This window comes from Coffea arabica, chromosome 2c, assembly GCF_036785885.1.
Source record: "Coffea arabica cultivar ET-39 chromosome 2c, Coffea Arabica ET-39 HiFi, whole genome shotgun sequence".
NCBI lineage: Eukaryota > Viridiplantae > Streptophyta > Magnoliopsida > Gentianales > Rubiaceae > Coffea > Coffea arabica.
In genome coordinates, this window is record NC_092312.1 from 14,653,266 (window position 1) to 14,674,419 (window position 21,154).

General features: G+C 34.0%; 1 protein-coding gene across 3 annotated transcripts; it reads right to left on the minus strand.

The window, feature by feature from the left end:
• Positions 1–791: 791 nt before the first annotated feature.
• LOC113726229 (probable LRR receptor-like serine/threonine-protein kinase At1g53430) lies at positions 792–20,676 on the minus strand. Of its 3 annotated transcripts, XM_027249826.2 has the most exons (28): positions 20,434–20,671; positions 19,158–19,203; positions 18,850–18,972; positions 16,306–16,377; positions 13,903–13,974; positions 11,809–11,880; positions 11,493–11,564; positions 10,769–10,840; positions 10,310–10,381; positions 10,157–10,228; positions 7,874–7,945; positions 7,689–7,760; positions 7,523–7,594; positions 7,345–7,422; positions 7,201–7,272; positions 6,684–6,752; positions 5,788–5,862; positions 4,394–4,456; positions 4,184–4,208; positions 4,044–4,107; positions 3,386–3,753; positions 3,111–3,306; positions 2,675–2,836; positions 2,470–2,576; positions 2,060–2,267; positions 1,645–1,966; positions 1,415–1,565; positions 792–1,300 (listed from the first exon to the last, which is right to left on the minus strand). In XM_027249826.2, the coding sequence occupies exons 1-28, from the start codon at positions 20,654–20,656 to the stop codon at positions 995–997; spliced, it is 3,378 nt and encodes a 1,125-aa protein (XP_027105627.2). In that variant the 5' UTR covers positions 20,657–20,671; the 3' UTR covers positions 792–994. The 3 variants fall into 3 exon arrangements, with proteins under 3 accessions (XP_027105627.2, XP_027105630.2, XP_027105631.2); XM_027249829.2 differs by lacking the exon at positions 19,158–19,203 and having other exon boundaries at positions 20,434–20,572; XM_027249830.2 differs by lacking the exons at positions 792–1,300; positions 1,415–1,565; positions 1,645–1,966 and having other exon boundaries at positions 2,266–2,386; positions 20,434–20,676.
• Between the last annotated feature and the right edge of the window lie 478 nt (positions 20,677–21,154).

The following is a 21,154-nucleotide window of genomic DNA, read 5'->3' on the forward strand; positions in this document are numbered from 1 at the left end:
TTATTATGGCATGCGACTGGATACTGAAATTTGAGTGATCCCATTTTCTTTCTAGTTGATAAAACATCTCTCTGATCAATCTCCATTTAAAGTATTAGTCGACGCAACAACTACGCCTAAGTCAAAGTCAGGAATAGAATGCATTTGACTGCGAGCAAACTCTGAGCAAAAGTGATCCATTGAAGGAAGGATTGCGACTCACAATTGGGTATTGTTCATCTACAAATTATCACTATATAAACAATTGGATCTGTTGGGTCAGACACTATCATAAAACAAAAGCATTTTTACATGATTGAAAACTTCTGCTGTTGTCAACTGTGGACTTGCACACGTGCAACTGAAAGTTGGTCCGGTTGTATCTGCTCATTTCGGATTTGGTGTATAACAACGTATTATTCTTGTTCTATTACAAGAGTTAATTTACATGATCAAAATGTTTCATGTACTCAGAAATGCAACAATATGGTGTAATTATATGTTATGCCTGTTTCTTACTTACCCATATATGTTAAGCCTGTAAGAGAACCAAGAGCACCTCATCGTGCTGTTAACAATCGTACCTTCCCTAGTTCCTATGCATCTAAAAATCAGATTCACATCATGCATATATATATATATATATATATATATATATATATATATATATATTTTACCAAAATACTACATTTGATTTCATATCATGCAAAAGTTTAACTGTTCTCCTTTTTCATCTTGTTGACTACAATGGAATCAAAAAGGAAACGCTAAATCCATTATATTTTGCAATTGCACTTTCCAAAGCAAGCATGTCATGGAAAAAGATATTATGTTTTCTTGAAATTTGGAACTCATTGAAATTTGAAATAGCAGTTGATACACCATACATAAACCAAAAATATGTTTTTGCAGAATACATATTCACACACAGAAAGGGGCATCTGTAAGCATCCACAAAATAGTGAAAGAACAATACCATATTCCATCTCAATGGTTTCTGATCCCAAAACATTAATCAGTGACGTTGAGAATCATCAATTTCATTGCCGGTAGATGGAGAAATAGTTGTATTTGAAGTTTCCCCATGAGAAGTACTCCCAGAATGAGTAGACCGAGGTTTTGAGGCAGAGCTGATGTCAAATTTCTCATTGCCTTCAAGAATTTTAACCACAGATGACATGGTAGGCCTGAGATCGAAGCTTTGGTTCACACATTTCATTGCTAAACATAGCATTCTAAGTGCTTCATCGGGTTTATAGTTTGATTTCAGATCTGGATCAACTAAAGCTATAAGATTCCCCTCCTCCTGGTGTTTATAAGCCTGCACTTGTAAAGAACAGTCTGTTTTAACAATCTACAAAAGCAAAAAAAAAAAAAAAAAAAAAAAAAAACACTTCTTCTCTTCCTCTCTTGTTTTACTTTTCTATTATCTCACCTTATTCAGGAGGTAGTCATTTGAATCCTTTGACCTCAATGTGCAAAATTCCTGTCCGCTAACAACTTCAAGTGTGATGATTCCAAAGCTATAAACATCCGCTTTAGGTGTTAAGGGGATGCCTTGTATCTGCTCAGGTGCCATATGCCCCCTGCAAACAAAGCTCTGTGATGAGAAAGTATAATGTCTACAACAAGATAAACTAAATTGAAAGAAATGTGATTCATTACGTTATTTTTGGTTTTGGCAAACTACCAAGAGCAGTTTTGTCTTTAACAAGCGGGGCATCAACATGCTGAGAATCATGACTACCAAGGGCAGTTTTGCCTTTATTGGGCTGGGCATCAACATGCCGAGAATCATGAAATTGGGAGTATCCGAAGTCGGATATCTTCACGGTAAAATCCTTGTCAAGAAGTATGTTTGTTGGTTTGATGTTGCAATGTATGACTTGTAGTTTGGACTCGTGAAGACAAGCCAAACCTTTTGCCACCCCAAGGCAAATCTTAGCCCTTGTTTCCCAGTTTAGTTCTAATTTGGCTTCTGCTGGACCTGCAATAAGCCCATTTGAACAAAATCACATAATGCAATTTATTTGGCTTCGTATTCTAAAGGAATTGCCTGACAAAAAGTCTCCTGTTTTACCAAATAAAGCATGTTGAAGGGAGACTTTTTCCATGTACTTGTAGACAAGTAGGAGTTGGTTTTGCTCGGTACAGGATCCCATTAGCGTTGCAAGATTTGGATGTTTTAGTGCAGAAATTGTACCAATTGCGGTTACAAATTCGTGGGCCCCTTCTTCTGACTTCGCTGAAAGCTGCTTGACTGCTATTTGAATCCCATCGAGTTCACCCTGATTCAGTCAAGTTCTCAAAATCGATCATTTAGAACAAGAACAATGCTGATATTAGTGAATCTGAGCAGGCTGAAAAAAGGTCGCTTTTCAGCATAAGCCGTGAGGGTAGGGATTACCTATGTAATACAAGTAATCTATCAATGATAAAGTTAACAGAATTCAAATGCGCAAGTGAGTTTAGTGTAAACATAAAACATGCCTTGTAGACATTTCCGACTCCATCTATCTTGTTATCAGGAGCAAAACCATTGGTGGCAGCCTTTAATTTTTTGTAGTCGAAGACCACTCCGGGATGTAGCTCCAAGCCTTTCATAAATAAAACAACATATGAGTAATAACAAGGAAGAAAATTTTTTGAAGCGAGGGAAACCATTGTGGATATCAATGCATCAAACTGAGTATACCTTTGAGCTTTCTATGACGAATCCTGACTAATGCCCAGGATAGAGCCAAGATTAATATGCCAAAAACCAGCGCAGATCCAACTATCCCGGCAATAGCAGAGCGAGGAAATTTGTTTTTCCCTGGAGGTGGAGGTGGAACTGGAACTGGTTCTGGCCTAGGTACTACCAAAACAACAATACTGTTTGTTAGAAACGTTAGATCTTGCATCAGAAAGAAGAAATGAACACAAAATACTGTTATGTTGTATCTATAGCTAGAAAAGATACAAAAATTTAGGAGAGAGTTAATATGAACACAAAATAGTGTGCAACCAAAAGTTCTAGGTGTATACGCTCGTGGGAAAAAAATTCAGGACTGTTGCAACAATCTATAACAGAAAGTATATACGCTATATATAACATGACTTACTGGTTAGTCAATGAACAAGAACTATACCAGGATACACGGAAATAGCTGATATTGAGGGACCATAGTATTTTGTTGGGTTGTAAGTTGAACCTTTCCCAGTCCAATATAAATGAATCTCCAGTCTTGAGTTAGTTACAGATACATTGTACTCCTTGGTTATCACCTTATTGACATCTCCTGCCTCTTTTTGTATATCAAAATCTCTCAGGTAATACTGGCCGCCCTGTAGTCATAATTGATCCAGTTAACATCTCTGATTTCTCCTTAAAAAGTTCTTTATCTAGATCAAATTAGTAATTTACCTGAACATCCACATCAAAAACCCTCTTCCCGATTGTAGAAGATCCATTTGTATCCCATCCTATTTCAGCAAAGTGAAGTTGAACCGTATAGCTGCCATTTTTCAAACAAAATCCATAATATTTCAACGATATTGGAGCTATGCGCGCATTTGAGTACAAAGATACATCAGTGTTGGATATATTGCATGTTTTATCTAGAATGAATTCATCTTCATCTGCATCCAGGAACGTTCCCATACTACTATAAGCCCAAGTCTTATTTGTACTCAGAAAGAAAGTTGATCCACCATCTGATTGCGTATCAGCTTCAAAATCATGGCCATCTACTGATGTTGCATTTCCCCCACAATTAATGTACAAATGATCATCTGTAATACACATAACAGTTAATATCATCGTTTCAAAGAATCTGATGAAGAGAACAAGAAGATTATGCCAACATGGGAAGATAGACTTCTCGTTACCACTCTCATAAAATGAACTCTCAACAAAATGAATCCATTGTCATAAAATGAATTCTCAACAAATCACTAGCATGTGATGGTTTTGCAGACAAATGACCATGTAGGTAGGAAAAATCAGTCACAGCAAAATCACGGGAAACAACAGGAAGTACAGAAAGTACCAATCTAGTTTTTTAGTAAATAAAATATCTTACAAATTTGTGTGTCATTGTCACAGTGGTAGCCAGCTTGTTGCCATTTCGATCTCGTATCACTATACTGAAAGAAATAAGGTTGCTTCCTAAGACTTGCTTCAGCAGAAAAACAAGCATGCTAGAATTTAAACAGTACTTACTTGAGAGCGGCATTCGAACAAGTTCCTGGAAGAAAGAAATCATGACAAAATCAGCATATGTCATTAGTGAAAGGTACAGAACAGCATAACCATAAACAAAAAAAAGGAATATAGGTAGGTATACGTCTGAATGCATGTTTACACTGAATAACTACACTTGCATGTACAGATTTGTAGTAAATCAAAATGCTACAAGTTAGTTTTCCTCACAGATTTGAAGATATATTGCCGTTAGTCAAGTTCACATTTGTAAAGGAATTTTCAGAAACATCCCTGCAAAATGTCGAATGAAACTGTTACAACTAAGTATAAATTGGACAATTATATATGGAAACTGAAAGCAATCAACATTCATTTTAATTGTAAGGAATATACATTGTTGAAACAAAATCACATTTGAAAGTAAATCAGTGAATTCTGTGGAAAAGGAATAAGCAATAGTATAACATGAGTTATGCAGTCATGAACAACTTGATGATCTCCTTATTGCCGAAACTGTTGCATCTTATAATAAATCATAAATTTATGCTCATTTTTCTGGAAAAGGTACTGTGTTTCCGATCATGCAATTCTCCAACCGAAATATATATTTACACTACTTAACTATGTCGTGGATTAAACATCGAACAATCAGCATTCCATCTACTATAGGTAAGGGCTTCTGTAAGAAACCTTAACAAAATGTGAGCTGATCTTTAAAAGAAAAAAAAAGATAAATAAATAAATAAACAATGAGTGCATTTCCATATGTGCATAAGCCATGAAATCAACGAAATATCACAAACCAGACCTGTCTAGTTAGGATGCCTCATTCCTGTTTGTTTCAGCCTATACTTCAATACAAGGACAATGGGATTTGTCCCATCATCATAGAAAGCATCTACTGCATGACTTGTTTGTTATTTGACTACTAACAATTTAGTTCTACAAACAGAACTAAATGCAACATTTAATCAGAGTCGGTGCGATGGGAGAAAGGAGCATTGAACAGAAGGAATCACCAGGGAAAATGCAACAACTAATCAGGAGTCAGTGCGAGAAAACTAAAGGGAGTTGGGGCGATGGGAAAAAGGAACATTGAACATTTAATCTGGATTCAGTTTCGCTCGACTGGTTGACGCTGATATGTTATCTTGTTGCCCAGGAGTGGGGAGGGAAGCCAAAGCATTATATCTTCTTAAACAGTATTGTGCTTCTACACACATTTATCCATTGGAAAATAAGTATTTTAAAAATTCTAGGTTCCTGAATACGGCACTCAGGAAAGCAATTCAAAATCAATATGTAAATCTACAGTGAAATTTTTTTTACTTTAGCTTCATTAAGGCATTCTAATGTTTGCAAGTGATCAAAGATAACAGAAAAACGATTAACAAAGGAAGAAATAAGGCAAAAATGATCTGTTCTAATTTGTAAACATGTCAACCAAAAAGACAGCTAGCATTAATCTTCTTCACGCAAGTTGCTAATGTGAAAACAACCCTTATGAAGACATTTGAACTTAAAAGAAATTTCGGTTTGTGTATAACACCTCCCTCAAATGAATGCCATCCTCTTAATGTTTAATTAGGTGAAAAATCTGAATTCACCAAATGAACACTTACACATATGAGCCAGAGTTACTCAAACTCGTCAGCCATCCTGGTACTGTGCCATTGAGTTTGTTACTTCTGAGAAAGCTGCAAAACACAGCCAAATGCCAAAAAATTCTCAAAACTTACTATGATAGCCAAGGAAACCCTGAACTCGTGAATAAGAGGAGTAAGGTGATAAGTAGTACAATCTATCATTCAAAACAAGTCTGAAATTCAATGAATGCATGGTCAAGTTGTGTCTAGATATACCAAAACAAGAAGTACAGTTACCTATGTGCCAAGGCAAGTGCAAAGCAAGAAAGACACGAATTCAATCTTGCCTCTAATGAAAAACCAACCCAATTTGGGGATGACAATTAACATATATGACAATTAGAAAATGACAATTAACATACGAACTGTAAGATGTTTTCAGGTGATACATGGATGAGTTGGCCTTCAAACAAGTCTTCACACCGCCTGGATAATCTATCAACTCCACATGCTATGGCATTAATTTGACATTAAGAACCAGAGAAGAATATTGGGTTTGTAACTCAAGTATTTTTTTTTTCCCTTCCAGCTAAAGGGCAAACAGAGTCAACTACTGTATTCCACCTCCTATAGACGAGCTCTTGGGTTTACAAATAGTCATGCACCATGCTGCAAATTCAGTAGAAAGATTAAAATGTGGGGAGTAAATGGAACATCCGAGTAGACAATGTAACTAAAGTTGTGTCCATTGGATCACATCTGATGTGATCCAATGGATTATCCATGGAAATGAACAAAGAACTGTAAGACGTAGAACAAAATGAGTTAAAGGTATGGAAAAAATATAACATTATAGTTGTGCCTCTATTAATAGAAAGATGGACATAGGAAGGATCAAGGTGGGGAAGGAAAGATGACAAGAAATCTCTTACACGAACTGTGGCTGGGACTGGTTCAAGTCTGGCGGAATTTTCCCCGTCAAATTATTGAAACTCAAGTCCCTATCATGATAAAATCCAATATGAGAATATAAATATCTTTTATCAAAACCAGCACACCTACAGAAGCGTTTACTGGAAAACAAAAGGCAGATTAGAAAGTAGTATTTGATGATAAAATTAGCCAAACTTGAGTATAGCCTTTAAATTTTAATCCTAGCACCACTTTTCTTTGTCAAAAAATTCAAAACGAATTGAAGGGAAAAAAAATATGGTCCATGATCAACAGTATTATAAACATAAACTAAGTAAGAGAGTAGGGCATATGTACATAAGGGGAGCAAACTAGACTTCTAAGACCTGCAGAATTCCCAGCATCTTAGGATGCCAAAAAAAATAATAAATATTTTTTTTTAAGAAAAAAAGCCATCTACACAAGCTTGGAATCACATGCGCACATATGTATACTCACATAGCATCGGACATGAAAACAGAAAGCAAGATTACTTACAGGTAAAACAGGTTTGTGAACCGCCAGATATAATCCGGAATTGGACCAGTGAGTGAACAATTCCTCAATGTCCTGAACAAATGAATGAAAATCTGTAAGAAATGAATTACATTCACCAATACTAATTGACATTTCAAAACTTACAAGAAATACAGAGACACCATATTGTGAATATCGGGAAACGAAACATCTGTCTTTCCTCCAGGTAAGTTATTTATGGCCCTATACATAAATAAATTTAGAAAACAAACATCGTCGTCTTGTTACAATATCCAATAAAAGGTATCAAGAATGAGTACGTTTAATGGGCCTTAATACTTACAGGTAAGCCATCTTTGGCAATCCTAATATTTTATTTGGTAAATGCCCTTCAAAATTGTTTCCCATCAGTATCCTGTCCAAAAAAAAAAAGTCAATTTTGAATTACAATAAATAAATAACTCAATTGTAGGCCAAAAATTTAGTTCATGCAGTTCACTTAAGCTTACAATTTTTCAAGTTCGGGCCACTCGAAAATATATCCGGGGATGCTCTTGTTGAAAGCATTTCCTAAAATATTGCTACAGAGAGAGACAATGGCCAAGGTGAGCCTCTTGTACAGAAGTGTTTTTTTTTTTTTTTTTTTTGCATTAAGTGAAAGATGGGACTACATATGCCATGGAATTTCACTTACAAATACTCCAACTTTTTCAAGTACCGAAAGCTTTGAGGCAACTGATCATCAAAAAGATTGTTCATCACAGACCTGAAATTATATGTCATTTAATATCCAAACAAAAAGAATTAAATTCAAGATCTTAAGTTGCGGCTGAATTTTTCTTTGGCGCCCACATTTCTAATATAGGATGTTCGGGCTGTCATATTTCATCTCTGAGAATATGTTTTATCTAGACTACTATTTTCATGTGTACTGTATCCCCAAGATTCCTGTTAACTCCGGTGGCTTGGACTCTAAGGCAAAACAATGAAATGGCTTGGCTGATGTTTTCCAAAGCTATAAAAATCAACAGACGTTCCACTCTCTCACATAAATACCCTATTCATTTTTATTCTTTCTGAAAATTCCAATCTGAGGGTTGCAAGGTACATATATAAATACTGTTTCTTGTGAATGAGTTAACACAAGATAAGCTAAAAATAGATGTTACTTGTTTTCATAAATATTTGGGCATACATCTAATTTGTCATTCTAGACAAAGTAGTTTCTCCAAAACAAAGTCCCAAATCCTGACTTGCCATCGGCAATCTCAAGCATTAACTACCTCATGAGATTATCATATCAGATACATAATACATAATACATAATGATGGAAGTACTCCTATTTCCATTATCACTCTTAAATCATACAAATCACCAGAAGGGTTGATTTGTAAAACCTTTTAATACTCATTGGGCATACATCTATTGTGGTCTATGATTCTGAATAAAAAATGCTGATTTGTAAAACATTTTAATACTCATTGCCCTCAGTATGGATGACATTGCCCTTTTTTGGCCAATGTGTCACAAAAGGGTACATTTAATCAAACCATAAATCCAACTGCACTGGATGTGGCAAACCTGATGTCCCAGCCACAAGCGGAAGGGTTGCCTTCCCACATTAGCTAGCAAGAAAAATGCGAAAAGGATGAACATGAAACTTAGTCATTGTAATTCAAGTTCATCTCAACTATTGTGCGCTATGGTAGATGATGAAGTGTGTTTGAAGAGCACCATTATGCATTTCATGAATATCTGAAAATCCTAGTAGACAGTTTACTGCCTGCAGATCATAGGTGAAAATAATTTGTGAATACAATTTTAAAGATAACACCACACATTTCATGCACATGTTCTCAAACTAGTATCGTTCGACAAGCAAGTTATTTTTTTTGGCCTAAAAGCAGCCGCAAAATTGCTTACTTGTCAAAAAAAATTTTCTAATTGTAATCCACAATTTACTATTATGTTACTAAAAGGTATTAAATGTGTAAAACTAATGATAGTTCAAAGTAGAATTTCAGCAAATGAAAATAGCTGTGTATAATATGCAGCTTTTCCTCATAGGATTCTATTCTTCTCCTGTTACTGACCTTGAAAAACTCATCATCTTCATGGTTTCTTAACACTTATTATACTGTGATCAATGGTATAGACTCTAGAAAATGGCAAAACCCCCTTTGGGATTTACATTTCGTTTCTCAAGAAACCTATTGACATTATGCTCTTCAGATATGCATTTCCGTCCTCTTCCCCCCTTTCTATGTTTTGTACTCGTCCAAGCTCTATTTATTGTTTAAGATGCTTTCACTTCAACTCTGGAGGTCAGATATGAATGCCTCTTATTCGGAAGAAAGAAAAATGTCTAGAGCAGCTAGCAGTTGTAAATACAATTTCCAAAAATAAAATAAAAAGATGGAATTAAGCACCATTGATGATGCCAAGGCAAAAGTTAGAGCCTTGGTTTCCATGATTTTTTTTTTATTTTCCATTTTGTACTTTGCTCTTGAATTTCTTTTCCTTCACACTTCAATTGCTTCCAAACTCTAGGATCTACAGGAGCGAATAAGGGATGAAATTTCAAGATTGCAAGAAATTGAAGGGATATTAAACCTAAAATGAACTAGCGCATCTGGTCTTCCTAAATACAAGAAATAGACAAAAAAAAATAAAGGTGGACAGAACACAATTATACCTAGACTAGAAAAGCTATTAATCAAAGTCTATTTTGTAGTAAATTATGTTTATCAAGTCCATTTATTAACTGCTTTTAGCTTTTCTAGCTAAGCTGAGAGATTAATTTTTCTCTTTCTTGATGAGTAGCAACAGTATGTTAAATTTATCCTGTTCTTGTCAACTCCCTTAATCAAAATCTAACTGTTCTCGTTGAGTTTCACTTCCTTCAATCGGTTACTTTTCATCCACATGCTAAAATAAATAGTGTAATTAATAAAATAAAATCATTTAGGATCTTACATCTCTTCAAGATGAGCTAGGCTTCCCAGTGATTCAGGAAGCCGACCCCAAAATTGATTATCAGCCAAATACCTACAACTCCATAAGACACTCAGAATAAACCAACAAAATAAAGCATATATGACAACAAGAAAATCTAAACGGATGCCTTACAGTCCTCGAAGTGTTGAAACATGCCCCAACTCATCTGGCAATTTCCCCGACAAAGAATTATTAGATAAAGACCTGCATGGAAAAAAAAAAGAATTTAAAAATAAAAATTGCACAAATTAGATGACAAGTGAAGCAAGAACACAAATTCCGACACTTGTTTGGGTCCTAGGAAATTTTTTTTTGTAAAGAAATGTGCAAGTTCTTAATCAATTATAATGATCATGCATACATTGTTTATTTATGCACTTTTTTTTTCGTATTAATCAGATCCAGGACCAAAAAATCAGTCAGCTAGATCCATTCCATTCCACGCATACCTTAACTGCGCCAAATTAAGTAGATTGATCTATTCTTAAACTCTTGTGGGAAAAAATAGATGGAAGCCAATCTAGATCAGCACCCAGAATCAGTCCAATTGCCCAAGTGACCCAGATTTCAAACAAAGAACAAGATACTTACAGGTATTCAAGCTTTGGACAACCTCCGATTTCCGGCGGAATTGATTCATTAAACAAATTATTGCACAAATATCTGTGATTGCACGAGAAATTACATAGATCATCATCTTCAAGAATATATTAAGATGCACAAATTGAGAAGATATTCTTATATGCTAAACATTCCCAAACGAAACAAATGGCCAAAATTTTTTTTTTTTTGATACTTGGATATGCTAAGTAGCATCACTAGGTGGTGCTTATTCTAATTTATATTGTTGTTAACCAAAAATAGTTACATTTGGAAACAAATCTTGATAGTAAACTCTTCACTAGTCTTAACATTTGATAGTAAACAAATCGATGTTGACATTCCATTTAGTCTATTAACTTATCAGCTTGATTGAAGAGAGTTGTTGTATATTATTATTATTATTATTATTCAAAATGCATTCTCCTCATTATTAGCTACCAGAAGTTAATTATCATCTACTTGATTAAGAGGTATGCCCCTTAGCTTGTCTGCACCTTCTTGAAAACTAATAGAAATTAAAAAAAGGATTAATACAGGAACGAGTATGCAATTTTTTGCTATTTTCCCATTAAAAGAATAATCATGCCAAGTGTTACTTATTTCCATCATCATTGACGCTTTTCCTTCTTTCTTTATGCAAAACTACAAAATCTTACCAACAAGTCACATGATCAGATAACAATATACAGTACACAGTGATCTGCAGACTTACAAGCTTCGTAATGACTTCAGTTCAGGAAGGAACTTCGGCAGCGCTCCTCCCAACTTGTTATCACATAAGTTGCTGTCCACCAAAACAGCCCATTAGAATTTTCCAACATTTCAGTGGCAATGTGAGGGAACATTGTACAGATTACTTTTGTTGTATCGTAACTTTTTGGGAATTAAGAGTCAGTTAAAATTAACTAACTGTTCTCTTGCTTCATATCAGCTTTAGCCACAGAAAATGATAGGGATTGTAATTTTGACGATCAAAGAATTCCAAACAGAGTAGTTTTAACAGAAATGAAGTTCATATAGTTACTTACAGTACCGAAAGCTGAGACAACTTCACAAGAGTGTTGGGAATTGACCCATTAAGACTATTTGAACTCAAGTCTCTGCAAATGCCAAAATAACAAATGGATTTCACTGCTGTAGGAACATTCGACAAAATCACTCTGTATACATCACTCAAATTCCAATCAAGCTGCTTTCTATAAATAGATCCATTCCAATAAAACAAATAACATGAGAAGAATGACAATAAGAAGAGCCCAGATTTAGGAACAACAGAAGATAACAAAAATTAAAACATAAGAGAAAGACAAAAAAAAAGATATTATACACCTAGAGATCAACAAAACTCGACCATCATGGTATTTTACTCAAGTTTCTGTAGATTTTATCATAATGGGACAATGTCATAATCTTTAACCGAACTAAAAAGTCTGATTGTTAAAAGCTTTCCTGTTGATTCTTATAGAAAAATCCTGAAGCTGAACATATACTGTAATGACTTGACCATCATGGTATTTTGCTCAAGGTTTTTATAGTACATTTTATCATAAAGGGACAATGCCATAATGTGTAACTGAACTTAAAAATCTATCATTTAAAGGTTTTCTTGTTGATTCTTATAAAGGATTCCAAGTTCCATACATGGCTTGAGCATTTGAGTGTCAAGAGCATATATTGACCTGCAAGTTAAAGCTTAACTCCACAAAGAGTTGGGAATTAACATTGTTAACATGATGTATATGATTGCTCACAAAGGAGCCATAACACTTCCGGAGGGTGCAATAGACAGTCTGTGAATCTATTGTATACAGGACTCGTGTGACTGATAATTAAGATCTCAACATATTACGTTTCTACCATTGATCACGTAACTAATTTATCCAACCAAAGGCATAATATAGTTAGAGATATCCAACAACCTCGTTAGTCCACCAGTTTTTATACCCAATTACTGCATAATTCATTTACTAGTACTGAAAATATATAGCTTTCCAAGGGATACCAAAGTGCAGCATTTGCAATTCCAAAACACAGACAAGGTAGTATTTTAAAGTCCGAATTTTAAATGAATAGGAAAATTGTTTTCTATTAACCGAGAGTAATTAGCCCAGTGTTCCAGCCACAACTAGATTTGCTAGTCGGTGAAGTAACTTTAAAGCCAATTGAACAAGAAAAGACTTGGTGTTTCATAGTCAAAACCAATGTTTCAAAAGCTGCGCTATCGGAACATGACTGCACCGTCTCCATCCACAAACTTAAGAAGAATTTTGTTTGGATCAAATCCTTCCCCACCCTACATCATAGAAGATACATTATCACCACATTATCACCATTTTGCTGAATCTGTATTTTTTCCTCTATCCAAACAAATCTAAGGTCCGAAAAATCCACTTAGATCCAATTGCTGCAAAAGGAAGAACACCTGTGTCTCACCAAGACAAGCACTTGGAGAACTACGTTTGGAACCTGGATATTGGAATTTCACTTTTCTGCTAATTTGAAGGCAAGAAAAGTCAGAGCATTTGCTCCTTGGTAGGATTTACATGTTAAGGTGAGCAGGATATCACTAGGACTCCTAGATTCCATCTGTTTGTTTCCCTTACTGGAAAAGTTACTACCCCTGGATTAGAAAGTTACTTTTGAAAAGGCATTGAAACACATGTCAATAGGATAAGTATAAATAAATAAACATACCATGTACACACCTATATTACATGTATTTTTGTGCCTAAGCTGTTGAAAACTTGTCAGAGGAATGTAGTTGAAACTACATAGGATGGAGGACACCATGAAGTTACTCTCCAGAGTGCAACTGCTATGGTATGTGAATCGTTTTACAGTTCACTGTATTCTGGTAATTTTCAAAGAAAGTGTTGTTATTAGACAGATAATTGATTGTTATGCTATATTCAGATTAACGATTTGCCTATAATGGAAATTTTAATGGATGAAAAATAGATACATAACACAGATCGAGAACACGAGTACTAGCAAATATAGATTCATTGAACATTACATCTAGAGTATGAAAATGGTGATCATTATCAGTCGTCAGGTAACAGATTTCAATCAACATGATTAAATGACAAAGAAAGCTGAAAAAATCTTCTGCACTTGCTTACAGTGATTCCAAATGAGATAGGTTTCCAATTTCTGGTGGTATAGAACCTGTTAAATCCTGACCTGAGAGATCACTGAAATCCAAAATGTTGGTATAATGCAAACGAAATCCCCTTGATAAAGAAATCCCTAAAATCCAAGAGTCTAAAAGCAATGATAGCATATCAATATTAATTGAAATAGCCTGTTCTCCTATTTGAGTGCATCATGCTAAGGCTATATACAGCAGCTCGGTTCTTACATATCCACTCAAGGCATATCAGTTGTCTTTTGCAGTGAATAAAATTTTAAAAGTCATTTAACCTTTTAGTTCAACTTACAAATGTATTATAAGGATAAGCCGCATAACTTAAGAGTAACAAAATGCCAATAATTACATGAAAAAAAAAAAAAACTAAAACATGCAGTTGGAGAAAACGTACATCTCAACCACTCTGCAAGTTTTGTCCTCCAACGCGCAATTGCATGTAATCACAGCACTAGTAATCACATGCAATTGCACGAGTATATAACATAATGTATTAAGAGAATGACAGTTGAAATGGCAAAAGATTTAGGAAAGATAGCATCCGTTCAAAAAATATTCACTTTCCTTTTTAAAAAAATTTACAATCTTGGTAGGATAAAAGGCAAACACAATAGTTTTTTTTGAAGCAAATAATAAGAATTTTATTTCATTACTACATTCAAACTTGTACACATGGGCAATTATCCCTCATCATACTACTATAGCTACCATACTACTATAGCTATAGTATTCAACCAAATACGTGTCAACCAAAATTAGATACCATTTGAATACCAAGAACAGTCTTCCAATATTTGTGTGATTTCTAAGCGTTCTTTCAAGAAGGCCAACTGGCCAAGAGATGGAAATATAACTCACAAGCTACCAAAACATAGACTCCACGACAAGATTTTAAGTCAAAATTCAAGTCATCCCTCACGTCAGTACAAAGCATGCAATGATCACCACTAATATAAAGGTCTTTGAGTGTGAGACATAAATTCAGCTAGGTGACATCCTAAATAGAGTTTCAGAATGCAACATGCAGTAGTGTGTCCCCTTCCATTTGTCTGCTCATTTCGAAGTTTTTCAGTAAAACTGGTAGAAAAAAGTGCTTTTTCAACACAAAGTATTCATTTTGTTGATAGAAGTTCCCCAATTCATTTCTTCTTTAAGCCTTCCAATGGAAACCACTTTACGTCATTTTAATCTACTACTATATTATTTTCCAATTCATTTCCTCTATGAGCCTTCCAATGAGCAATTCATATGTTATTTTCTCAGTTTTTTAATTGCATTTATGCCAAACTAGATTTGATGATGTTGTCTAATTGGTTACTTCTTAGTTTCATTCAAATGTCTAAACTGCTAGATTTTAGGTAAAGAAAATAGTTTAGTTAAACTAACTTATCAAAACTGTGTGTAATTTAATTTGCTTCTTGGATACAAATAATTTATCAAATGTTAAATATTTTCAAGTTAATCAAACATTGGTTTAAATAGTAGTTTTGTGACCTTCGTCTTCATTGTAGTGCAATACATTTTAAAGATTAATTGGTTTGAAAAGAATGTTTAAATATTTAGAAGATTAAATTTTTTGTTAATCATTAACTCTTACATTACTACTTCTACTCTAATCAATCTGGGGGAGCACTCAACTGAGCCAACGAGGGTTAGAGGCAGTAGTCCCACCTCTAAACCAAAGAGGTGCGTTACTACATACTCTTTAGATTTTACTGTAGATTCAAATATTTGAAATCTTGACCTGCAGTTGGATCTACACCTTATGCTTCAAGAAGATTAAAACCATAAGGTGAAAATTAATAGTTATACATTCATACTAAGATCTCAAATTGCGCTTCCTTAAATGACATTTCATTGTAAGGATTTCAAAAGATTTTCTACTAATTTAATTTTAAATAACATAATCACAGTTTTAGATTGATTGAAAAAAATTGTGATGCCGTGCAATGCACGGGGCCAAAAGCCAGTTAGCACTAAATACTACGCGAATAGAAGAGTCAGCAGAAGTTAGTCACCAACTGTCGACACTTAATTTCTTTGTTATGCGAGTACCTTTATGACTAAATATCTCATACTGGTTTTGCCAAAAAGAAAAAAAAAAACCAACAAGAATTAAAAAAAAAAAAATCCATAGATGTGACTTACAAGAGGTTCACAATATTTGATATTGACAAGAAGGTTTACATATGCTTCACCTTTTGCTAAAATAAATGCCTACTACTTAGTATAGGTTCATGGAGGAGTATAACAATTCTATGTAAATAAGCCATAGCAATTACCAATTACGTACCAAGTAGTAGGTGAATAATAATTGAATCAATCATATATTAACCAACAAATAATGCTCAATTGAAAGTGATTTACACTTGCTTACAGTGATTTCAAATAAGCAAGATTTCCAATTTCCTTAGGTATTGGACCGCTTAACTGGTAATCATGGAGATCACTGCAAAACAGTGGTTGATACATTATTTATTAGAATCTCACTGATTACGAAGGTCAAAATAAAATAACTAGAACTAATAAGAAGGATAATAACTTGCAACCTCACCATGTGTGTTATCGTGATTGTGAATTTCTTTGGTCGAACTAGTGTGGGAGTACGTGCATGCACGTCACATGTTACTTTATGAAATAATTGTCAATAAATTACTTTATGAAGATTAATTAACAAGGCAAAAGGATGATTGGGAGGGCTAATATTAACACTTCTCTACCTTAATTCCATATATTTTACAAGTTCTAATATTAATAGTACAGGTAATCAATACTAATGCTACCTATTATAATTTTTTATATTGCACTCGAATGGTTATAACATGCTAATGACTAACTTTTACCATTTGATATAAGTAAACAAGGGTAACTTTTCCCATTTGGAAATTAACTCATAACTAGTCGATATAGTAACAATCAATTAAGGGAGATCACTAGTAAGAGTAATTAGAAATTTCATAATCCTAAAAACTTCATATTATAGTTTTTACTACATTTTATTACATGTTTGTAGTTTGGATTTACTTTTTCAGACTTGTAATAGTCCAAATAATAAAGAACTTCAAATAGTGTCAGTAATTGATCAATATTCTATGAGGGATCAACCTAATGCCATATACATGCTTACAACTCATATACTTGCAGACACGCGTATACACACACCCATATATATATATGTATATGTATATGTATGTGTGTATATATATGTATATGTGTGTGTATATATATACATACATACATTCTCATGCACACATATATATATTGAAACAACTTCTTAAAGCATTGCACCATATAACTCTATGTTCGGCCTAGCCTTAGGATATTGACGAAAGATAAGAATAAGGCTTTTGGCAACTCAATAAAGACAATAACAAAACAAATAAATCAAACAGATAAATACTAAAATTTACGTAATGCCATTGAATTGATTTAAATCCACGGGTAGAAGAATAGCATAATATCACTCTAAAAAAAGAGTATAAAAACATAGAAAAGTATTCATAAGCCCAAAAACACAAATACTTAAAGGATTAATTTTTCCTATTCTAACAGTGTATACACTGTCAGCACTGGATAAATGGCAACTATGTAAAATTTGAATTTGAAATTCAATATATATGTATATATATATTATGGATCTAGTGGTAATCGTATATACACTATTAGTGTATATAAAATTTAATCATACTTAAAATCGCAAGAGAAGTCAAAATATTAGAAAAGGCTCAACGACTCAAAGATCCAAAATAGCCTACTAAAATTGATTCTCTTAATTTAAAGCCTTTTTCAAATTAGGGCCTAGGCCCCTCCAAACCTCTTTCTTGTTGGTACCTTAGCATTTTTGAATTTACTTAAACCTATCATATTTATAATCACTAAGAGGAAAACTTTTTGTAACAGTCCGGATTTTGGATACACAGACAAACTTTAACACTCTTCTCCGACCTTGTTTGAAGGAAACAATATATTTTTAACCAAATCTTCAGTGTTGACGTTACATAACTAGCCTCAGCAATAGTAAGAAAAGGTATTCATGTTAGGAAGCACAATGATGTCATTAGAATCTATAGTAAGGGCAGTATTGCAGAAAAAAAAAAATCTAAAACGCAGAGATAGACGACGCATAGAATTTACTCTATAACTCAGCGTGCAACGCACTTGAATAGATATATTCACCAATTACCTCTGACATGCCGTACCTGAACCGGATCATGAGCCTCACAATTAAACTGGTTCGTGTAATTTTTGATAAATTTATGTAAATTCATACAATTTTGGCATAATTATGAATTTTATATTAGCTAAGTTATATGAATTGAAAATTTCAAATTTATACTCGATTTGTATAATTTTATGCCAAAGTGTGTAAAAATTATATCAACCAGTTTGAACTGAATAATCCCCCAACTTGCTAGGCCAGTGATCCTATCCGAACCCATACATGGCCTTTTTCTGGTTAATCATGCATTCATGCCAGATTCCAGCATCAATTTTGACAAAAATTGAATAGAAAGTGGTAAAACAGGGCAAGAATAGTGCGACGTGAAAAGTGAGAGAAGGAGAGGGTATGAAAGGAGGGCAGGGTTATCTATCTGAGCAAAGGGCTGCGGTGATGGAGCTAGACGGGAAAGGGGCTACTACGTTGGGAGGACTGGAGGGTGGCAATAAGGGAGGAAGATCCCATGGGATGGGAGAGCTGCCGGGATTTTTGTGGGGTTGATAGGGCGGGGACTGTGGGCGGTGCTAATTTTCCTGTAACTTTTATTTTAGTCAAACTTCTATGAATGAAAAAAAAAAGAAAAAATAAAACTACAGCGCTGCCTTGCAAAAAGAAAATTTTCCAAAAACCCTATAATATTTGTTATGAAATATCAAAGCTCAGATCAAAGAATAAAAGAGATATGAGTAAGAGAAAACATACATTTTAGTCACCCAGCACGTATTCGTACTGCTCTTGCATTTGCATTCCATAAACGTCCTTGAATAGCAGTGAGTACCCGAAATGTTCTTGTTTGGTGGGTAAGTTTTTTGCCCAGTTTGTCCGCTACAAGTTTTTTAAAAGTTTTAGATACAATAATTTCAAAAAAACTCTTCAAAGTTTTTAAACTATACACTTCAAAGTATTAAAAAATTTACATATTTTAAAAATTTTTTTAAAAACTTTTACAGTAAAATTTTAGACAAACACTCGAAAAATTCACTTGTCAAACGGAGTAGTTATTCACAAACCTCGGACTTGTAGTCACAAGATGAAGCAGAGTGTTTACAGCATCCACTGGCGAAAGAGTGAACTAATCAAATGGACACTTTGTAACGTTTTTAAGAAACAGTGGAATAAGCAATTGTTGCTTATATTTGACCTCAACATGGTTTAGAACCTTACCTTTAACTCCCTGTAGCTTTGGACTAAAATGTAAGTTTAGAAGTCGTCAACTTAATAAATAACAAATCTTCGCTTATTAAGTATGCAAACCCAAATTTGCATTATACAAAGGGGATCAAAACTATTAAAAGTGAACTAAAATCAACAGTGTCAATCTTTAGCGCTGTAAAATAGAGTTTAAAGGATAAAAGGGTTTTTAGTCTTGATTAGTATGCACTTCAATGTCTACATCACTGTAGAAAACCAACATTTATTTCTTTATTAGCCCTAAGCAACTTGCAATAGCCATTTGTAGTGGTATTTTCACCCTTAATTATTTTTTCCCCCAAACTGTTGATGTTACGTGCATAAGACTATTGGAAATTTACCTGATCGTCTTTAAATGCCAGTATCTGAAGCTGTATCTTCGCAAACTACTGATGCTACATGCACAAGACTATATTCAAGTAGTAATCGTATAGCCATCATGCAATTAATTTGAAAAGCAAAGGGAAGAGCGCTTTTTATTATATATTGAATGCTATTGCACAAGCAGGAAGCAAATTTCCATATGCCATATATTTAGTGTGTATAAAAGTTACAAAATTACTAACAGATTTCACTACATCACTTAAAAGTGAATACAATTTAAATTTTGCCCTCCAAATTTAGCTGGGAAGATAAAATTTGTAGGGCAATTCAAATTAGCAATTTCACTTATCAAATTCTCGATAAAATGAGGAAATTTAAACAAATTTTCATTCTTGGATTGACGTGAATAAATTTCTTGTTTGGAGTCAAATTTTAAGTTTTTCGTTTTGAGGGATTGAACTGAAATTCTTTTGTTAATTTTAGGGCCAAAATGAAGTTAACCCTTCTTGCAAGGTGTGTGCTTAATTCAATTAACGCTCATTTATACAACAAATAGCTGTTATCTTAGTATTAAACTTAAAATCTGCTTAATTTTTTAGGAAAAGAGCATTCAACTATTTTTATTTTTAGGTGAAGGACATTCTACTTAAGTTCACTTAATTTTGAATTCTTACACATGCATTATAATAAATTGACTTTGAAAAAGTAAAAAAGAACATTTGTCAATCAACAAATTCCAAGAACTTTGTTTAGCACTCTTCCACACATTACCCTCTTGTTGGGGGAGTCGTGGCAACCAGGACGGAGGAGTTGGAGGAGGGCCAGCTGCGGTTGTCCCATTACACGATCTCTGAGGACAATTACTGTCCAATTCTTCCACGGTTGTTCTGCAGTAGAGTACCAGAAACAGCAGCAAAGAAGCTAAAACCTTGAACATGTTTCTTCTAGTACTTCTCCAATGGGCATTGATATGGCTTGGCTGTAAAGTGTTCATCGGGGTTTGTTTCTATTCTCACAGTCTGATATATAGTTGTTAGGGGTATACGAATACATGTTGACTCATCTTATGATAAGTATCAACTGCTTTCTCAGAAAAGATAGTATGTTCAAAATTTACTGTCAATATGAATTGATGGGCATTTTGACAAAGTGTAATTATAAGTAACTTATGGTCCCAAGGTATATCCTGATTTGTGATAGTGACTAGAGATTAAATCACCAAAACAAAATATTGCCATGGGTGTTGATCACACCGGATTCATGAGGACACAAAATAAAACCATAATTGGAGTATTTCAATCTTGAATTTACAGTTACATATACTATCTCAAGTTTGTTTGAGGAAAAAAAATGAACGAAAAGCTCTTTTACATTCACAGTTGCAAATCTGAAGCTTTTGCAATTGCCAATTTCAATTGTAGCATACAATGTGCATATTAACACAACAAACATAAAGTCTAAATTTCTAACGTATTAAAACATAAAAAATATT